Source organism: Schistocerca nitens, chromosome 1 (genome assembly GCF_023898315.1).
Source record: "Schistocerca nitens isolate TAMUIC-IGC-003100 chromosome 1, iqSchNite1.1, whole genome shotgun sequence".
NCBI classification, from domain to species: domain Eukaryota; kingdom Metazoa; phylum Arthropoda; class Insecta; order Orthoptera; family Acrididae; genus Schistocerca; species Schistocerca nitens.
Window position 1 is genome coordinate 432,759,508 of NC_064614.1, and position 22,935 is coordinate 432,782,442.

Here is a 22,935-nt window from a genome sequence, read left to right on the forward strand (position 1 = left end):
CAACTAAGCTGCCCCCCCCCCCTCCCCACCCAATCATTCCGTACTACTGTGCATTGACTGTGAGGATGCAGGTTATAGTGCAACAACAGCAACTAATACATAAATAAATGGTCACAATCATGTTTCAAGTCCAATTCTCGAACTTTCACTTGTCCTGTGATCTAGTGACATCTGTTCGTATTATCTCCACAATGGGTCTTTCTGCTGTAATATATTCTTACAATAACAATTTTATTTCGTTTATCAGACATTCAGTTCTGAGTTAATTTTGTTTCTCATATCATCTAAATGTCACTATCTTGCTCTAAAGCTAATTAAAAGCTTGTGACATTTCCCCCAATATTCTAATACATGAACTGCGACTAAATTTTTAATTTGCAACCCATTTGGTAAATCATTCTAGTTTCTCATAACCAAACAAAATACTGACTTGAGTTCAGAATCAAATGATGGTTTTTGATAGACAAGACTTTTGCCTTTGAAAGTTACATAAAATGTGTGTATATGGTATCCATACATGTATGAGAACTTTTATTGCAAACCTGTTCAAATAAAACAAAAGTTTGTAAGTTGATAGAATTTAATGCTACTTCCTCCTGTGTTTCACAAAACTGTCAAGTTTTAAACAGAGCATTAGACTGTAGTGTCTAGCTCACAACGTCTCGCATATCACTTACACTAGCACCACGAGTCAAATGTCACACAATTGTGTGACCGAGGTGAATACAGCACTGAACGAATCAGCTATTCAGGAAATGTTGAGCCTATTTGAACAAAAGCATTGTTTGCTAAGCCCTGCCCTTTCGAATTCTTCAAAATAAAGCTGTACAAAACCTCAAAAGTCAAAGCTTTACCTGTAAGTGCAGGATGGCCTCTATATTAATCTCTTAAACGATGTAAAATCATTGACCTCAGTAGTTATAGTTTAGTTTGTGAATATAAGATGACCCATATTTTTCAAAAGATGAATTTGGAAAAAAACCTTGTGTTATAATCAGGTAAATATGGTAATATGCAGTAAAAAATTCCATGCTTGTGTGTACGTACCTGGTCGGAGTTCAACAAGGGAACAATGCTGCTCAACCCATAATAAGGTGGAGCGGTATAAGTCATCAAGGCTTGCAGTGCTCACAGCTGCTGTATATGATGACAAAAGTGGTTCAAATAATATGCTAAACTGAATATGTGTTAAAGTAAAATATTATAATCCCAAAAAAATAATATGAAACATGATTAATTTTAACAACTGCTAAAGAATGAGTAAGAAACAGTAAGTGAACAAAGGGTCAGAATTAGAAAATATACGCTACAGAATATTAAATAAGGAATTGTAATAAAGAATTGTTGGCAAAAGAAAACTTTAGAAAGAAGATCCTATGAGATAAAACCTGACCCATCAGAATTTGCTAAGCAACTGGAAAGGAGAATGTCTGAACTTAAGTCTTACAATAATTACAATATTTATATATATATTCAAAGGAAGGCTAGAATAGTCCTATATATTTACTACAGCAGATGTTAGTAGAATGAAAAGTATTGAAAAAATGAATTCATTCCTGTAAAGTAAGTAAAAATGATTTCCCCTCCAAGGCAAAAATATGGTTGGTCAATAGCAACTAGTCATGTCACCCAATATGCAAGGGAGCATTTAAAATCAAAACAAGAAAAAACAAAGGTACACAAAATGTATGAGGAAGAACAATTACTCAGATAGGAGACTGAGGCCACTGCCAGGATATCATTAGAAATTTAAAGGTGGTGCATAACCAAGAAAGAAGGGAACACAAACAAAAATAAGACTAACGACATATGGAGGGGAAAGAATGGAAGTGGCAGGAGGAAGTAAAACATAGTACTGATTTTGAAAATTAAATTTTTTGTGCCTGCCAAGGATCAAATACAAAAATAATGGAATCTGCCTTGTTATCAACTTCTTACCTCTTGAGCCTTTTCAGTTTTGTTGTTTTTTAAAAACCTCCTTTAGGTGCCTTGCCAGGAGTCAAGATCACACTGAAAACTCTACAGAAGCAGAAGCAGACAATGTGGAGCTGAAGAATAATCATACAATCTTGCAGCAGCCATGTGCAGTGGATCACAGTGACTACAACCACCTCCTCCTCATACTACAGGCCTCGTGACAAACTCTGAATTCTGAAACAATGACTGTTAAAAAAAGTAAAGCAAAGTCTGTGGTGCTAGCCCATGGCTGGGCTATTGGCCTATCTGTAGGGAGACTGCAGCCTTTCTTTGCTGTGGTACTAGGAGATGCAGGGTGGCAGGTAAATTGTGTTGGTTGCCTTTTACACACAAGAAGACTCCCAGTACTCATTTAATACCAGGTTGAGTGGATCTGAAGCCATACTGGAGAGACTTGAACAAGAAAAAATCCCCACTCCTATCTGGGATTGAACTCAGGAGCTCCAAGGCCAAAGTCTAACACCTTGCGTGCTAAAGACCATGGCCACACAGTGGATGTTACTGGTGGCAAAAGCTATAACCACTAATGGTACCAACATTAGCAACCAATTTTCCGTGAGATATATGAGGCTTGTTTTTTAAGTAAGGTCTGTATTGTTGTAGACACTAGTAGATCGCGCGTATACCGCAACGAGCACGGGAACAACTGTGCTCAGTTTCAGCTCTGTAGCTAACCTGTACGGTTCTGTTCTATGCTTTCAAAATGTTTAAGACTATCAACTCACCCGCCACATGTGAGGTTTGTTCAGTGATATGGTTTTTGTCAGCAAGGAACCTGTCTGCTGCAGAAATTCATCAACATATTTGCAAAGTGTACAGTGATACTGTTATGAGTGAAAGCAAAATGCATAAGTGGATACGAGAATTCAAAGCTGGCCGTGACAACGTCCATGATGAGGACCGGTCCGGTCGCCCTTCTTTGATTACGGACAATTTGGTGGCTTCAGTTGAAATGAGGGTTCGTGAGAACAGGCGCTTCACAATAACAGGTCTCTCAAACGAATTCCCTGACGTGTCGAGATCAGTGCTTTACAACACTGTTTCCTAACATTTAAAGTTTAGGAAACTGTGCTTCCATTGGATCCTGAAACTCCTAACAGAGGACCAAAAAACCAAAGATTTGAGTGTGCGATGAAGTTCTTGACTTGTTATCACGAAGAAGGTGACGGCTTCTTAAGTCAGATTGCAACTGAAGACAAAACATGGATTTCGCATATCATGCCCAAGTCGAAGCAACAGAGCATGGAATGGAATGGACACACACACACACACACACACACACACACACACACACACACACTTGCCTGTAAAGGTGAAGGGCAAACAGACTCTGCCCCAGCACAAAATCATGGCGTCGGTGTTTTGGGATAGGCATGGTGTTTTGTTGGTCAACTTGATGCAACGAGGAACCACTATCAATGCAGAAGCTACGCAGAGCGATTCAAAACAAAAGATGCGGAATGCTGAGGAAGGGAATTGTCTTTCTCCATGACAATGCAAGACCACACACTGCAGGTCAGACCCACGATTTATTGGACAGTTTTGGGTGGGAAGTTTTAGACCACCCACCCTACAGTCTTGATCTTGCGCCGAGCGATTACCATCTGTTCCTCCACCTCAAAGAACACCTCACTGGCAACTGTTACAATGACGACGAAGATGTGAAAATGGCAGTGAAGTCTTGGTTATTGGAGCAGGTGCCAAGTTTTTATTAAGAGGGTATTTTAAAATTGGTTGAGAGGTATGATACGTGTTTCAACAAACTTGGCAATTATATCGAAAAGTAGAGTGAAATATGTACTTTCTGAAAATAAATTTACTTTTTTGAAATAACCTTTCATTGTATACTTATGTTCAAATGGATCTTACTTAAAGCTCTATTTTACAGAAAATCAGCCACAGAAGAGTATGTGTTGGATTTCAAATTATTTCTTTTTGCACACATTATTCTTAACAGAGTTCATGTTGGCGGCACATAAAAATGTATTTAAAAAGTCTTGCTACTAGCTTAGTTTTGTGCACATGTGAGAATCGTTTTTATGTTGACAGAATAGTTATATTCTTGGGATGCTATACAAGTGTTTTGTGCCACACTGAAGAGGAAACCATGATAATGAGCCAAAACTGTTTTAAATCCCCAAAGTCAACGGTCTTCACTGGAAATGGACAGCAGCCATGCAACGAGGCAATTTTAAAGTTAGACAAAATTTGAAGGTAAGCTGAGCATTTTGTCATTCTTTCATACTGTCTCAAGAGATGTGTGTTTCAGATAAGGGATCCAAAGGCACTTGCTGGCTGCTGAACCCATCCTCATAACCTTTCTCAGGTCATACTTGTCTGAGGTCTACTGCACAATGTTTTTGAATTTTATCTTTTTTTCATATCCTCAGAATGAATGTACAATGGTACCTAACCAGAAACTGCATAAAAGGGCATTGCAAGTTCCCTACGTATGTCACACTTGTAGCATGCCTCACTCCATACACTTTGCACCTGTCATGAAACATGGTAATATGGCCTAGACTTGTGATCAGTGACTACAATAAGGAAGGCCAGTTACCATGTTCACTTCACTTTTTTGTTGTTTTCACTGTGTGTCTGTTACATGTTACTCATAAGTTCATTGCTGATTGTCTACTACAGCCACAGTTACAATGCAATACAGTTGCCTACCCGGTTCAACAATTCAGATTTACAATAATGGAACATGAAGTGGCAAATATACAAAACTGTATTTGTCAATTTTTATTTGATTTTTGTAGATCCAAATATGGCACCTAATGGCCCAAGGCAGTAATCAATTCCATTGGCTCAAGTCAGTAATCGATTGTACTGCACCACAACTTTGACTGTAATGAATACTCAATTATAAATTTCCAATGGCTGATTTTCTATTGATACAAATTGTACCACTGTTGTTATTATGGAAGTTTACATTAATATCTGGATGCTCCAGAGGTTAGTAATTACTTGATAGTTGAAAACATTAAGCATCACATTTGCACCTGCTTTAGAATTTAGTGGTATCGCATACAACGCCACTCATGATTATTCAGCCAAATCTTCTGAATTAACTGTTGGTCGTTAATTCCCTTACATCATACTACATTTGCTCATGTAATAAATGTTTCCTACCTCATAAACAGATATTTTCTCTCACATTCACTGCTTTAACTTTCTGGACAGATTCAGAAGGGCAGACAAATACAAAAGTAAGAAGATCTACTTACTTCTTGAATCACAGGTATGTAACGGAAACAAGTCTTATGTATGCTCTAATCGAATTGTTGTCAAAAGACAAACATATTTTTGCTAATATAATTTCATTATACGTTCTTCTTGTGTCATTACATAAAGTAACACGTACCGTCAAACGGGGTGATTTTGGACACTGGGGCAAATTCGGACAGTATGGTTTATTTGCTCTTTGCTATTGCACAGAAACAAACAGTTACTTATTTTAATGTCTGTGCGCCAGTTATTTTAAGCGCAAGATTGCATTTATTGCTTTCCACAACTTTTATTTTGCGTCAATTGTTTCCCTAGGTGAACAACTGACGAACAGTCTCTGTGTTAAAAATCCATGCATTATCGTAAAGTGGAAGCTTTCTATTGTTGTGCCGAGCAGGAAGTTATTGTAACCATAACTGTCGACACGCTCAGCAGCTAACAACATTGAGACAATTTCTGTACAAGTCTGTCGAGTTTCTCATGCAAGGTTATAAAATAACGACGGTTTTTGTAAAACTGTGTACTGTGTGGGGTGATTTTGGACAATGCCAAGAACGAATAAGAGCAGGAGAGGTGCTACAGTACAGTGTAATTATGACCCAGAACTTTTAGATAAAGCTGTTCGTGATATTCAGAGTGGTAAATTATCGTACAGAAAAGCATGTGATTTGTATGGTATACCTAAATCAACCCTACAAAATAAAGTGCAGGAAGTACATCCGAAAGAAATGGGAGGACAGCCAGTGCTAAATAAAGAAGAAGAAGAAATGTTGAAGCAAGGTTTTTTGAGGGCTGCACATTGGGGAATTCCTTTCACTAAATTGGATATTAGATATTTAGTTAAAGGCTAACTTGATAAATCTAGCCAAAAAGAGAAGAACTTTCGTAATATCTTGCCAGGAGAAGAATGGGTGCATTTATTCCTCAAACGACAGTCAGAATATTAAATGAGCTTGAGCAGAAGTGAACAAAGAGACAGTTTATTTAAATTCTTGCAAAATAAAAACTTATCTGTACTATATAAAATTCATTATATCATTCCATATCACTTATTCGTAACAAAGGGCTCCCTTAAAATGTGTAAAATGTCACCAAAATCAAATAAAAAGCATGTAGAATTTTAAAAAAAGGCAGTAACTGTCTGAATTCACCCTCTATATACTGTAATTTCAGACAGAGATTTAAAAAACACATATGTCCGAAATCACCCCAATCCATGGGGTGACTTCGGACACTTTATTTAACTGCCTCAGATAAATATACTTACATATACACTTTCTGGTTCTGGGATATTTTATTCGTTACACATATACCCTACCACTTCCATAACAATCAATTTAATCCAACAATATATACGAAAGTTACAATCAAAATAATGACAAAACCGTCTGAAATCACCCTGTTTGACGGTACTTTGAACAATTTACAAGAACTAATTTGTTCATGAATCTACTTAAGTTTAGGATTATGAATACTAAACTACTTAATAGACATACAAGAATGTCTGAAAGGATACGATCCAGAACTTCCAGTTCTCTAGTGTCCTGATACGAACATATTCATCAAACATTTCTTTCATTTTACTGGTTCGTTGCCGTGAGACAGGCGCTCCAGTAGCTGGAAGCAGCGCCTGACAATTGCTGCAACAAATAATTTATGCAATGACCCTAAAAAATTGGTTTTATATCCTTGAGATGCTTCCCCTGTGCCAAAAACCCATGCGCGCACCCTCACACACACACACACACACACACACACACACACACACACACACACACACACACACAGAGAGAGAGAGAGAGAGAGAGAGAGAGAGAGAGAGAGAGAGAGCACTGAATGCCCACTTAACCACACAACAAAAATTATTTCAAGAAAATTATTATCTTTACTAATTTCTAGAAATAGTTGAAAATAATAAGATAGTAGTTAAAATATTGGATCTCCATACATTACAATTTCTAGGACTTTTAGAGGGGAGTGAGTACAAAATATTTTGACTAGGAACCCATGTCCGATGGTTTCAATTCAGATGTGTAACACATTCATGTCTGTCAAGGGAAAGAGAAAAATCTCAAGAGTTGCTTGTCCTGGTATGCCAATAAGGTAGACAGGATGACATGTACTATGTCAGACAGTCACCTGATGTGGGGGCATATGTAAAGTTTAATTTACAGGACTCCTGTAGAGACAGAGGAAGATCTGCTGGCACGAATTCTGGCTGCTGCACTAGAAACTGAAGAGACACCAGGTGGGATGGAGAGTTTGTACCAGAACGTGCTTCCTAGGTACGATGTATGTATCAATGCTGGTGTTCGCCACATCGAGATGCTGTTGTAGTGCATCAGTACTGTTCTGGACATACAGTATGTTGGGTCCTTTTTTGTTCTGGAATAATGTACACATGTAATGTTTAATTGTTTACACAAACAATGTGCTTAATTGATAAATGAATGTTTCGTTATGTTTTCTTTCAAACTGTTACCAAATACTTGTACTGTATCATGTCTAATTCAGTTTCTCAAGCAAAAGTGGACAAGTTACACATCTGAATTGAAACCATTGTACAACAGAAACAATTAGTTTCCAGACATGGGTTCCTATTCAAAATATTATGTACTAATCCCCTCTATAAGCCCTAGAAGCTGGTAACTGGAATTTCCAAACACCAAATATTTATTTTTCAACAACTCAGTTAACAAAATCAATAATAGGAATGAGAAAATCTATAAAGACATAATAACACTTACTTAGGTACAAAAATATATCTTATTGTTCAGAAACAAACTTTTTCAATAATTTGTCAGCAAACCATGAAAAGTTCAGCTATTAATGAAGCACCATGTAAGCTACATCTCAAGAATGCATTGGCAGCCAGTTCCCTCATTACTGAATAACTAGTTAACAGAATTTATTGTAGGCACATAAGAACACAAGTGGTAGCCAATTTCCCCCCACCGAATAACTTGCAAGCAGAATTTATTGTACGCACAATTTAAAGTGCAGAAAAATGATAGGTATACGCAATTGCTATAAACTGTATCTTTATTAAACTTGCTCTCAGGGCTTGGCTACTACAGTTTAGGATTTAAGTTATTTATTTTCATATGTATATGTATACATTTACATGCTGATGGGTATTTGCTGTATTAATTTTTAATGTAAATATGGAATTACTTTTTTTTTACACCTTTGAGGACTGTTCACTTAGTATCAATGGAATACATTTCACATCCAAGATAATCTCACTACACATCTATGGAACAAACAACATACATAATCTAATACACAGATGGAGCCCCATTAAAAATTCATTAACAATGATAACACACTGTTGCACATTATATTTCTATATACAACGATTTATATTTATATGTAGTCAAAAGCAACTAAGCATAATATTTCTTTTTTCCTACCACGTTGTAATTAGAAAGTAAATTTTATTCTGTCTGTTCAAAGTTCTTGGATTTCTTACAACTAAACTTTAAAGATCCAAAGCACATTAGGAGCACTACTGAAAAGCTGAGGAAAAAGCCGAGGAACAGCACCTCTGAAGTTCTACCTTGGACCATCACCAACTAGCATTTTCAGGTAGACTTTCTAAAGTAGGCATGAATTCTGCACACACTGGTGGCTAGTACCCTTACAGTTTTCTAAGTAAGGTTAAGAACTAAGCATTTGGTTTCAAAATAGAAGTTTTTTTTTTTTTTTTTTTTTTTTTTTTTTTTTTTGAGGGTAATGGAAATCTCAAAAATAATATGTTCTGGAGTCATACCTAATTGATGCATTGAGGCACTCTATTTCCTGGCGGAGACTCAGCATCTCCTCTCGCAGCTGATCCCGTTCAGCTCTCAGCTGTTGGATGTATTCTGCACCTTTCTGCAACATTGCTGCCTTACTAAGCTGTGAACACAATCAACAAAGAAAACTCAACAAATATTTCACCATTACATCTGAGTGACACTATTGACAACATGTTTACTTCTTAGTAATTTCTAGTTATACAAAAGTGAAATGAGATACATCACTACCTTTTCAGAACTACTGACACTTTTGTATTTGTAGCAAATAATTAAATTGCAAGAAGAAACAACATTTTTTGTTTACCGAATATCTCATATGGCAAGTAAAGTTAAAACTGTATCGCTATTCAGCATACTCCATATCAGTGACAGCCTGCTGACTTTTAAACTATATTCTGGAGACTAGAAATCTACTCTGTAGGAATCAGCATGGGTTTCAAAAAAGACGATAGTGTGAAATCCAGATTGTGCTGTTCGTCCAAGTGACTCAGAGGGCCATAGACACGGGTTCCCAGGTAGATGCCGTGTTTCTTGACTTCCGCAAGATGTTTAATACAGTTCCCCATACTCATTTAATGAACAAAGTAAGAGCATATGGACTATCAGACCAATTGTGCGACTGGATTGAAGAGTTCCTAGATAGCAGAACACAGCATGTCATTCTCAACGGAGAGAAGTCTTCCAAAGTAAGAGTGATTTCAGGTGTGCCGCAGGGAGTGTCATAGGACCGTTGCTATTCACAATATATATAAATGAAAGGGAATGGCAATTGAATCTCAATGTAGACAAGTGTAATGTGCTGCAAATACATAGAAAGAAAGATCCTTTATCATTTAGCTACAATATAGCAGGTCAGCAACTGGTAGCAGTTAATTCCATAAATTATTTGGGAGTAGGCATTAGGAGTGATTTAAAATGGAATGACCATATAAAATTAATTGTCGGTAAAGCAGATGCCAGACTGAGATTCATTGGAAGAATCCTAAGGAAATGCAGTCCGAAAACAAAGGAAGTAGGTTACAGTACACTTGTTCGCCCACTGCTTGAATACTGCTCACCGGTGTGGGATCCGTACCAGTGGAGGACTCTGCAAGAGAGACGCTCAGTAGCTCGATACGGTATTTTGTTGAAGTTTCGAGAACATACCTTCACCAAGGAGTCAAGCAGTATATTTCTCCCTCCTACGTATATCTCGCGAAGGGACCATGAGGATAAAATCAGAGAGATTAGAGCCCACACAGAGGCATACCGACAATCTTTCTTTCCACAAACAATACGAGACTGGAATAGAAGGGAGAACCGATAGAGGTACTCAAGGTACCCTCCACCACACACCGTCAGGTGGCTTGCGGAGTTTGGATGTGGATGTAAATGTAGATACTGTGCTGCTCCTTGATGACACTTGCAAGCAGGAAAGAGGGCAGTGCCTGCTCCTCGAGGTGTTAACAGTGGTGCAATGGCAAGAGGAGAATCCGTTTCTGTCCTGAGCAACAGCAACTTGGCAGTGTACGGCACTCTTGCTCTGGGCAGAGTAAGCAGCAATGATGTGGTGGACAACTGGGGCTCGCTGTGGATCTGCATGTAGACAGACGGGAGGAGCAAGTGATTGCTTCCTGGGCTGGATACTGTACTCAACCCGTTGCTTATGAATTGCTGCGGTGGCTGTATTGAGTGACAGGAGCTATCTGTCAACTGCACAGTGCTGCTACAATTGAGTTAACCCTTTTTTTTTGTATATTTGTGTGTGTTATTCTTCCAAGATCCTTTCTGGCACTAGCCAATTTTATCACCACACCAAGTGTTGCTAATTTTAAGATTTAATGCACATACATAAAAAAATCTATTCAAGAACTGGTGGCAGGAGAATAGTTTTTTTATAGGTCTATATTACATTTTCAAACATTGGTTATTTTTGTTGATATAATTTTAAAAATTGGCACAGGTTATTGAGAATAATCTATTCTAAGATATCTCCAATTTAATTCATTAGTGTTTCATAAGTCAGTTTTAAGTTGTTTGTGTTTTTAAATTGCTGAAGTTCTAGTTGAGAGGTTTGCCTTGTAAATAAAGTTGTCTAATGGTACACCAAATATGGTTGGTCACAATCAAACCCCATATTGACTAGATGGCCTGTTAAATACTGGTAAATATTTGTAGTAACTCTATTGGCCTATTACAAAAATGAAATAAACTGATCTGACCGATAGATTCTTCACAGTTAACTGATGATGTCTTTGGCATGACAACACAAAACCATAAATTTCTCTTGATGTGCCAGAGGAAACAGAAATTCCATTGTTAGGTTCAGCATATCTGCTGTATGGCCCATAAACATAAGCATTCGATCTACACATCCTTGGACCCTTCAAGTTTTTGAGGTAAGAATAATGAAATGTCCATGGTTCAGTGATTAGGACATTACTTTGTTTTTATTTGAGTATACTGGCCTACATTGCTATCCCTCATATTTTGACTAAAACTGTGTGAAAGGAATTACTATACTTATTGTGTTTAATCAAGAAATAAATAGTTTACTTCAGCTCTATAAATGTTTCTGAAAATATCACAAAGGAACTTTATTAACAAACACAGTAATGTATAATAATATAGTCTCTCTCTCTCTCTCTCTCTCTCACACACACACACACACACACACACACACTTTGTGCCACACGAAAACACAATGCTGGGACTCAAGTTCTGCAGGTAAAAAAAACTGAATGTGGGAGGGACAGGCAGAAAGTGCATGGGATAAAAATGTGACATGCAGGCACTGGCCATGGTGAGGTTGTGCAGCACATGATGATGATGATGATGATTATGGGGAGTTGGTTGAGAGGAGATGACAGAAAAGAGGAAGGGGAGGCTTTGGGGAAGAGTGTGTGGTGGCAAAATGGGTGAAGTTAGGGTTCTGGGGCAAGGAGAGGGTAGGTGTGGGGCAAGGGATTAATGTAGACTGATATCAGGAGGATTATGGGAAAGAAGGATGTCTTGCCAGGGTAACTCCTATCTATGAGTTCAGAAAAGCAGCTGCTAGGTGGAAGGATCCAGTGCTCAACAGCGTGTTCCACAGCCTGATGGTCAATTCTGTTCTTAGCCACAGTTCGTTAGTGGCCATTCATTTTGATGGACAGTTGGTTGGTGGTCATGTACACATAAAATACTTTGAAGAAATTTCAGCAGAGCTGGCAATGTCTTGGCTGCTTTCACACGCGGCCCCTGCCTTTGATGAGATGGGATAAGCCTGTAATGTGACTGGGATAGTATGGGATGGGTGAGTGAATCAAACGGGTACTGCACCTAGGTTTCCCACAGGGATATGACCAATGTGGCAAGGGGTTGAAGGTGGTGTGGCATCAAAGTGGAACGAGAGTATTGTGTAGATTGGGTGTGTAGAGTGGAATACCACTTTAGGAGGGGTGGGAAGAATTGTGGGTGTGTTTCATTTCTGGGCTTGATCATAGATAGTTGAAGCCCTGGTGGAGGATATCGTTCGATTGTTCCAATTCCAGATGACATAAAGTGATGTGGGAGTTGTCCCTTGGTTCTTGGAGACAGGAGGGTTACTGAATGGAAAATCTGTCTGTGGACTAGACTTAGGGGCTGGTGCCTATCTGTGAAGGTCTTAGTGAGACCTTCAGCATAAAGGGCATGGGAATTGCCTTCACTGCAGATACACTTTCCACGGATGGCCACCAATATGGCAGCGATTTTTTGGCGTGGATGGGGCAACAGCTGTTAAAATGGAAATAAAAGATAATTATGGAACTTAACTGTTAAGAATCTTACAATCACAAATGTTTTACTCTGCAAAACAGAAAATAAGTTACTGTTCTATTCCTTAAACAGTGTCAACTTTACTTTGTTTCAAAAACACTAATCATCGAATTGTCTCACACCTTTGCATTTGGGTTCTGATTCAGCTGAGGTATGAGAGAATGCAACATGTCAAATCCATTCTTAATGTTGCAACGTCGCTTCTGCTCTGCATTTATATGGCACATACGGCGATGTTCCTGAAATAAAGAAAATTTGTTTCCTTCTAATAAGTTTATAGATGACAAACTATTTATAATTAATCTAACAAATCCAAAATTTTTTATTCTTAACTTATAAAAAGCCCTTTTCATTAACATTACGTGGATCTTCATTATCATCTTTACAAGAATGATGAAATATTTAAAAAAAATTCTGTTTATCATTACAAAATATAATGTACAATTTTCACGAATTGCTTGCATGGGAATCTTTACAGACATTTATACCTAACTGCGCTTATTATGCAAGTATTGTGTAAAACTATGGGGACACCAAAGTATGGAATTAAGTCGTCTTGTGTATTGCAAGAGTTCTGTTGGCAATGACAGTGGCCTATCTTTCACTAGCAACAGATAATGAGTCCTGCACTGTGGATATTAAAATTTAACACTATCTTCTAGGCAAATATTACTTCAGAATGCATTATGGGAACAGCAGTGATCAATGTCTTATAAATAATTACTACTAAAAACAGTCTTGATCACGATTTATTTAACAAGGTGACCGGTTTCGACCACTACTGTGGTCATCTTCAGACCATTGAGTAGGAACCCCTTTCTGTTGGAGAATCACTACTCAAATAATATTACTTCAGTCTGAAAACAGAAATTGGTTCCATTTCACTAACTGATTGGGCAAAACCACTGTATAAATGCGACCATCTCCGTGAAAGGTGCCTCCTGAATGAACCGAAATTCAGACCATGAGGTGAAACCTATTAGGCAACCTCTACACATAATCAATGGTAGTGAACCAACCTTGAAATGTGATTATGTGGCCAGGAGACTATGGTGGACTGATGCCTCTGCCACTGTTACCATTAGGTCCGTATGGTGCCGATGTGAGCCATTGGTATTCAGCTCACCCCCAATAGCGCCAGGCGGTGTGAGGCTGGCCACCAGGCAGTGCCGTGATCAACCATCAAAGGACAGCACTGCATCATGGCCTGCATGTGCTGTCTTTGATCAGCGCCACCACTGCTCACCGACAGACAAACTAACAACATATAACCTCGGAGTGGGGAACTCTCTTTCTCATTTACTTTTGTACATTCATCGTAGTTACCTCTACTCTGGTCTTTCTGACTAATCGTGAACTGTGCTGTGTAGACTGTCCTCGGCTGTAGTCTGGAACTGGTGTGGAATATCAGATTGGTGTTCTTATTAAATCTGTTATAACTTTGTGTGTGTTCTTACTTGTGTGGGGAGTTAGAACAGAGCGGCAATGAGGGGGTTTTGACTTTCTTGCTGTGTTTCTGGACAATTTGATGATGACAGCCAGGGCATTCTTGGAGCTGATTCATGAAAGCGTACTTTAATAATGACTGGAGAGCCACCAGTGGTTGGAAATGCAACAGTGAGATCACATGTCCATGTTGGACAGGATGTTGATGGAACTGCTGGTCAAAACAGAAGAGCTGCCAGCCCGGCTGCCTTCCTTCCCAGGCCATGATGAATCTGCAGAGGCCTGGGAGATAGATGAAACGTTGTTGCAGCATATCTTCGTCGCTTTCAAGGTAACAGGTGCCGGGACCATTAAGGCCCTTTTTCTGTTGTGAACTACAACCCACACATATAACTTGTTATAGACATTAGCTCTGCTTCAGGAACCCTCTTCCCTCTCATTCACTGAAATGAGTCGTTTACTGATGTCTTGTCATTACTGAAATGCTCAAATTATTTTCTCCTTTGCTTATTGTCAGTGCAGGATGCAACTTCATCTAACAAACTGTGCTTGGACAGTACAGCTGCAGGGTCTCAGCTGGAAGTGCTGATTTGTTACCTCTTGGCATAATGTGTCTTACACGAATACTGTGGTCAGGGTTGCTGTCATTAGATAGGTCACCAACGGAAAGATCCCCCAATGGGAGCAAAAATTTGAAGACTCCATCTAGAAAGAAGTCCTCTCAAATGCTCACTTTACGTTTTCCATGTGGCAGGCTACCAGTTGGAATCCTGGGCGGACATGGTCACAGTGACAACAACTGGAACACAGGTTTCGGCATGTCCTCTGAGGCAGAAATTGTGGCGGTGCAGCATGCCCATAAGCCAGACACAGGCTGCTTCCTTCTAGCCCCTTCCTTCTTGCCCCATGTCTTTTGTTCAACATGACCGACTGGTCTATCTCAAGCATTGGTCTCCCATAACAGTGAGAAGAAAGGACACATTGTGGTGATGTGTAATCCTCGGCCCACTCACACCACACCCTCGAGCCCCCAACCTATGGGCATCAATGTGTGTGACACTTTTACAAAGGTACCCAATAAGTTGTTTATCACTGTGAGTATCAATGAGGAACCTTTTCAGCTGCAACTCCAATACTGGCAACTCGGAGTCTCTCATTCATTCTCACACATATTTGCACCTTGGTGCCTGCTGCTGGCACTCGCTATGCTTCATCTTATGAGCTGCAACAGGCAACAGATGCCCATACTTGGCCAATTTACAGCAGGCACGATGTACAAGTCTGTGGTCCAACCGTTAACCATTCTTGTGGTGAGCAGTGCTTTCAATGAAAACTTGTTTGTCTTGGATGCTTTCATGGCCTTTGGATTTATGGACTCCGATTCAGTTCTTGGATTTCTGGCCAAGTGTGGTACCAGGAACTTTAAGAACTTTGCAGGGGATTAATGGTCATTTTTGTCCCACCTTTTTGTTACCGCTTTGTGATCAAATCAAGCAGGAAATCGACAAGGTGACGGCTTTGGATGTGACTGAATGTATTTCGTCAAGCCAATGGGCTACGCCACAAGTGGTCATCAACAAAACCGTGCAACTAGTGGTCATCAAGAAACTGTCTGACAAGCTCCACATTTGCAAGCATTTTAAAATGACAATAACCACTGGCAGTGATCGATACTTACCGCATCCTGCATTCAGATAAATTGATGGTGAAGCTGACAGGGGGTCAGTAGTTTTTTAAAAAGTGGTTTTCCTGGAGGCATATCTGTTGACTCCGCTCGATGAGTCATCTCACCAATACATAGAGGTCAATACCCTCTATGAACTGAACTGTACAAATACAAGCAGTTGTTTTCTGAAGTACCAAGTGCTCCTGCAATTTTTCAACATTTCTGGAGCAACTCACACAACACATTTCTTGTCATATCAACTCTCTGGACAATACTGTCATCACTGGTCCCTCCATGGAGAAACATCTTCAGAACCTTCGGCTTCTGTTGCAGACACACAGAATGCAGGTCTCACATGTACTCTGTGTAATACAGAATTCTTTCAGCCGTCTGTTGAATACCTTGGATACATCATTTCCTGTCAGGAGATTAAGCTGACCATCAGTCATATCGCTGCCACTTACGGTCTTCCATGGCCCACTAACCTGAAGGCACTCTTGGCTTTTTTGGGTAAAATTGCCTATTACCACAAATTCATCCCAAAAGCTACTACCATTGACTATTCTCTAAATCGGTAACTGAGAAAGGGTGCACCATTTGTTTGGATGGCTGTGTGTGACACAGCATTCATGATGCTGAAGGACAGTCTTTGTTTGGTCCACTACCCAGCCACATTTCAGCCTGGTAAACTGCTTGTCTTGGCTACTGATGCTTCCCAGTTTGGGCTTGAGTCTATTCTGGCTCGTTGCAGTTCCAAGGTTCAGAGCAGCTAACAGGACTTGCCTCAAAGACGCTAAACACAGTGCAGAAGAATTACTCACAAATTGAGAAGGAGGCCCTAATCGTTACACAGGGTGGTCCATCTGAAGTTTTGAATGAGATTATTTCGAAAACCATACAGCGAGTGGGTAAGACAAGTTCATAAGCTCAAACGGGGACATCAAATGATACTACACGTGACCTCCAGCCCCTGCCCCCTTGGGTGGGGTGGGGAGCAACTTTTAAATCATAAATAGAAACCCCCATTTTTATTGCAAATTTGGATTCTCCATAAAAAAGTAATCAAGTTTCATCTGAAACATTTTTTTAACCATTGACAGATGACGCTGAAATCGAGAAAAATTAAAATTGGGGAAGAACTCAGATTTATTTAGAATGATCCGAGATGGACGCATCAAATCAATACAAAATGTGCACCAATCCTTTCATTATGCCAAATCAAGCTCTTCTTTTACAAAATGTATCCTACTTGCCACAGTTTTTAATGGAGGGAGGTGGAATTGTGTTAAAACCTCATTAGGGAACTTCTCACAATTGCATTACTCACCTGACTGTGGCACTACCATGGCCAAACTGCGAACTATGGCTCAGTATAAAGGTCAGTGCAATGCGATCAGACTTCACTTCACTATAGGATTGTGAACCGTAAACATCAGCTGACAAAAGTAAATGATTCTTTAGTGAAACATGGCTCACTATCCTCCTACAGAGATTGTTGATATGATGTTAGTTTTAGGTGACTGCCATAACAATTACGCTGCAGCTGCACAATTGTATGCGGATCGTTTCCCAACAGATGACATCCAAGCGAAAACATTATTCGAAATTGCACTCAATGAGCCTGTAATGGATACATGCACTATCCACCTCGTCATCACGAATACAATGAAAATGACGCTCGTACCCTTACCATTCTTGCTTGTGTTCAACTGGATCTCGAAATGAGTAGTCGTGCAATTCAGAGAGAAACTGGAATACCGAAATCAACTGTTTTGAGGATTTTGAAGACACATAAATATCATGCGTATCGTATCATACTGACACAGGCATTACCGCTGAAAGATTTGTAACTAAGTGCGTATTTCTGCCAATGGGCCTTGGAAATGATAAGAGGTGACAATGATATTTTTAGATACGTTACGTTCACCGATGAAGCCACATTCAAAAACAATGGCAAATTAAATCGTCATGATTGTCATTATTGGTCCCGTGTCAATCCACACCGGCACAAACCCGTAGACAATCAACACAAATGGCCGTTGAGGGTCTGGTGTGGAATTTAAAACAGTTATTTGATAGGACCGTATTTTTTTTTGACCGAAATGTTACTGGTAAATCTTATTTACAACTTCTCCGCGATGATTTGTTGGAGCTAATGGAAGATGGTGATTTAGAAACTAGGCAACGAATGTGGTTCCAACAGGACAGAGCAGCTCCACATTATGCAAAAAATGTGCAGAATGTTTTAAATTTACGGTACCCTGGTCGGCGGATAGGACGCGGTGGACCAATTCAGTGGCCTCCATGTTCACCAGACCTAACATCTCCTGATTTTTTTCTTGTGGGGTTATTTAAAAAATATTGTTTATGAAAGACAGCCCACAACCCGAAATGATATGGAACAACGCATTTGAAGAACGAGTGCAGCCATACCATGGGATGTGCTGCTCAAAACTGTGGACAACTTTTGCAGATGATTGACTTAATGCATTGAAGGAAATGGGGATAATTTTGAACAATTTATTCGGGGCTAATTTCATTAATTAAGCACCCCAAATAGTGAGAGGCAAGGGGTCTCACACTAATTAAGCACACCAACACGTGAGAGGCAAGGGAACATCATTCTACTACATCCATGTCATCGTTCCTGGGTAACGCTAAAAATAGGATACAGTACATTTTGTACAAAAATAGCTTAATTTGGCAAAACGAAAGATTTGGTGCAAATTTTTTTTATCAATGTGATGCGTCTTTCTAGGATAATTCTAAATAAATCTGAGTTCTTCCCCAATTTTAATTTTTCTCGATTTCAGCGTCATCTGTCAATGGTTAAAAAAAATGTTTCAGATGAAACTTGATTTATTTTTTATGGAGAATCCAAATTTGCAATAAAAAATGGGGGTTTCTATTTATGATTTAAAAGTTGCTCCCCGCCCCACCCAAGGGGGCAGGGGCTGGAGGTCATGTGTAGTATCATTTGATGTCCCCGTTTGAGCTTACAAATTTGTCTTACCCACTATTTTTACCCGACGTATGATTTTCAAGACAATCTCATCCGAAACTTCAAATGGACAACGGTTCAGCACTTCAACACAGATGCCCTCTTGTGACTTCCTATGGGTCCCGACCCCTGAAAATATCCAGGAGGCAATCTTTTGCTTTTATCTACATGAGGGATCTCAGCAGGTGGTGGACAGCTTCCCTGTTATGAGCTCAAGTGTAGCTAATGCCATCAGCATGGATCCTGTTCTACACCAGATGCAGTAGCATATCCAATGAGGTGGACAGAACGGCTCCTGACCCAAGCTGTTGGACCCCATCCATAATTACTTTGTGCTGTTCCACAGATTACACAGCATGGTATCCAGCACATCAAAGCACCTCCATTTGACACGCAGTTTAACAGAAAAGGGGAGCATCTCGTATGGATCTTTAAAATGCAGATGAAGAACTAAATGAGGATGCTTTGGTGGAAGTGGCGCTCTTTTTCCTAGTTCTTACACAGCCATCCCTACTAGTGAGAAGAGTCCAGTGGACAGGCTGCATGGGTGCCAGCCACACACCTCGCTGCACCTCCTGCTGCCAATCCCTTGCCCACCACCTGTGCCAACGGCACCCTGGCCCCGTATCTGGATTTGCGCCTCAGTCATTTTAAGTGCTGGATTCCGGCAGTTGTTCATGAGCCAGCGTTGTCTTCACAACACAGAACAGTTACAGGTTGGAGGCCTGCCATTGGAACTAACTGTGCCTGCAGGTGGGCTACACACCCACTGGCCATCTTGCACCTCCTTTGCTGTCCACATGTTATATCCTGGTCTCCAACCCCTTCTCTGCTTCCTGGGGCAGTTCCTCTCCCTCTGATCTGGCCTATAACAATGTGCTCCCCTTTGCCTCCCATGCCCTCAGCTGCTGTTTTTTCCAGGCCTTCCTGGATCACACAGGGCTGGTAGCAGAAGAGAACTTTCCGCAGGGTGAGCTGCTGAGTGGATCATTGGAGCTGCCCCAGTACATTTCTATTCTTGTCCCCGAGGAGCCGGAGAACTGCATCAATTCCACTCTGGCACCACAGACACTGGCAGATCGCACTGCATGGTGTCTGCCCATGGTAGAGTCATCATCATAAGGGCTACTTCCAGCTCCATTCTATGGTTACTGCCAACAGAGAGCTTCTGTCTGCATCGCACTCAGTTTAATGCGATGCCCGGGAGGTCATGGACATTGCTTCCTTCGTACCTGACCACAGCACATGGCGTTTGGTTCGCACTGAAATCACTATTGCCCTGAAAGGGTAGAGGACTGCAGTAACCCTCCATGTTACTGCTTGCCACATACCGGCACTTCCAATGCTGCTACCACAATGTCCTGCACAGTGCCGATGTAAGCCGTTGCATTTCAACTCACCTGCCCCAGGTATGATTGTCATTCTGGACGTTTGTATGTCACCATGTACCCAGATTCAGTACTTTACAATGCTCCATACAAATTATCTGCTTGGGTCGCAGCCACACTAACTAGGAGGATACTAACTAATTACCACCTTCTATGTTATTTAAGTTTGGCTGTGACTCAGTGTAAGTTACTTGGGATATCTTCAAAAGACATGCTATGAGCTCTTCGTAGAAAGTTTAACACTTGTTTAGCATGAAAATTAAGTCTCATAAATGCAACTTCAATTGCCAGAGGGATGAAAGTGTTAATCAATATGACACTACGGAGCATCCAAATTTTTATTGAAACACTATGCATGGTGGAAAATATGTTGAATATTTGTATTATGACACATATGAAACAGAATTACTTCATCTCTCCAAGCGAGCAGAAAGAGGTATGCCGTGGGCGATTATTTCAGTTCGCTAACCACATATTACTGTTCATCATTCCCAACCACTTTAGTTACAACCCACACAAGTCTATGAATCTCAGTACAGGAGTGATAGGATGTCAGGAGACAGCACATAGAAACAAGGGACTTTCCGTATGAGTCTTCTTTGTTACCATATCTGCTAATTCTTGTCTCTGAGACCTAGCAGAATGGCACCACCTTCTCCAGTCTCTGTTTGTATAGAATTAGTCCTGGACTTAGTTATTTTCCGGATAAATGGATGATATACACTGAATACACAGAAGGAGTTGAAGTAAATGGATATTTTCACAATGAATATATATCGCATGCTTCAGTGGCCTCCAAGATCCCTTGCAATTCTGTAGGAAATATTGTATATTTGTTTCGTAAAATTATCTTGAGGACAAACTCGAGGAAAGCAACAGAGTCCCTAAAAGAATAGTACTGTTTAGACCTGTCTACGAACACTACCCAATAGTTGTCACATACGTTAAACTTTAGTAAAATATTGAGTTAAAAACATTTACAGTGATTTGCTTGTTCTCTTAAATGACACTGGGCTTCTTCAGTAATCATGGCAGAAATCAATTCCAACCCTAGCTAAAGTGTCAATGTTTGTTTCACACAAAGAACCACCAGATGATGAAGTGTGTGAATCTGAATGTTCCAATTGATCATGGGAGATTCATAAAAGAAAAAGCAATTCCATGGTAGGGTGAGCAACAGCTGGATATACCAGTGATTCTGTAATGTATTCCTGGCACACCATAAGCAAATGCTGCCAAGAGATTGCATGTGGCACCCCCCCCCCCCCCCCCCCCCCCAAGTCGGAGAACTGAGTGCTTACTTGAATAGAAAACTTGAGGAACTGGTTATGTAAACAATTGTAAAAAGAACAAACCACTTAAAAAGTCTATGTTATCAAAAGGGACCATATTAGATGAATCTGAGTTATCACCATGTGAGTAAAAAAAGGATACACATTCATTACCTTTGGGGGTGGTCCCGAGTCCCTTCTTGAACTACGGTATGGTGGAGATTGTGGACTCCCAAGCGGTGAAGTCCCCAGAGGTGAACTCAAATCTGATGGTGAGTTCTTACATGGGCTTACCATGCTTATCTGCAAAATGGAGAGAATTACACACTTTTGCATCAGAAGGTTCCGTTTGCTACTCCATTTCATTTTGCAATGAAAAATGATAAACATGTAACTCACAATGCAGTACAAATTTAAATACAACTAAATGTAAGAAAACACTCCATGACGTTCAGAAATATCCCATTCACATACTGAATTCAGAAGCTAACAATTTCCTTTGATGTATTTTTCAAAAATTATGTTGCACATTTCCTCTTAAACTAGCTTTCTATACTACTTAACAAATCCTATAAAATCCTCAAATTTTATAACACTTAACTTTTTCTTCCATATGTGTTTTTCTTTCCATGTATTATGCAGAGAAATGAGGGACATTAATAGAAAAATTGAATAATCCACTGATCTAGCCCTGAAATAAAGTCACATATTCCACTTTAATTCATACTGTGGTATTCAGTTTGGCCACATGGACATAGTAGTAACAACACACACAAGTAAGTACACCCCTAGAGCATAAAACACTGAGAAAACTGTTCAGAAGTGCCATACACAGCCCAGGAACAATGGCTAGCCGAATCCAATGCAATGCAAAGAGTCCTGATAGTGGAGTAAAGTTAACATGAAAAAATACAACAACAGAATGAGACAGTGGGCACTCCACTCTAGGATTATATCAGATAGATGGCTTGTCAGTCTCTAGAGGGATGGTGTCCATTAGCTACCCATGCTGACTGCGATGTGGTGCTGTCGTCTATGTTTGATTGTGAAGCGGGACTTGCACTGCTGCATGCTGGTGCAGGGGAATTGAATTGTGATAGTTCATGCTGGTGTGTTGTTGCTTTTTGTTATGGTAATGGCCACTGAGGTGCCAGTATTACCACAGTCCTCACTACTTGGAGGGGTGACTGTCAGATGGTACAATACCAGCATCGCTCCCCCATAGTGTGACGTATCACATGGTACACAGGAAAGCAATATTCATGTTGTGCTGAGCACTGCTGATGGGTGCCCTAAGAGTGGACGGAAGGTCTGTGTTGGTTGCAACTGGAATTTAGGGCAGAAAATGCTCTTGGTGGCGATGACCCCATCGAAGGCG

At 40.0% G+C, this 22,935-nt stretch overlaps 1 protein-coding gene across 2 annotated transcripts in view; it reads right to left on the bottom strand.

Annotated features, from left to right (window-relative positions):
* Positions 1–22,935, bottom strand: part of LOC126251169 (MLX-interacting protein) — a 420,910-nt gene that overhangs the window by 52,050 nt on the left and 345,925 nt on the right. For both annotated transcript variants that reach the window (XM_049951617.1, XM_049951618.1), the window contains exons 11-15: positions 21,732–21,860; positions 12,908–13,024; positions 8,981–9,108; positions 6,725–6,848; positions 1,048–1,177 (exon numbers count right to left, since the gene is read on the bottom strand). In XM_049951617.1, the coding sequence (XP_049807574.1) occupies positions 1,048–1,177; positions 6,725–6,848; positions 8,981–9,108; positions 12,908–13,024; positions 21,732–21,860 (628 nt within the window). The remainder of the gene's footprint in view (positions 1–1,047; positions 1,178–6,724; positions 6,849–8,980; positions 9,109–12,907; positions 13,025–21,731; positions 21,861–22,935) is intronic.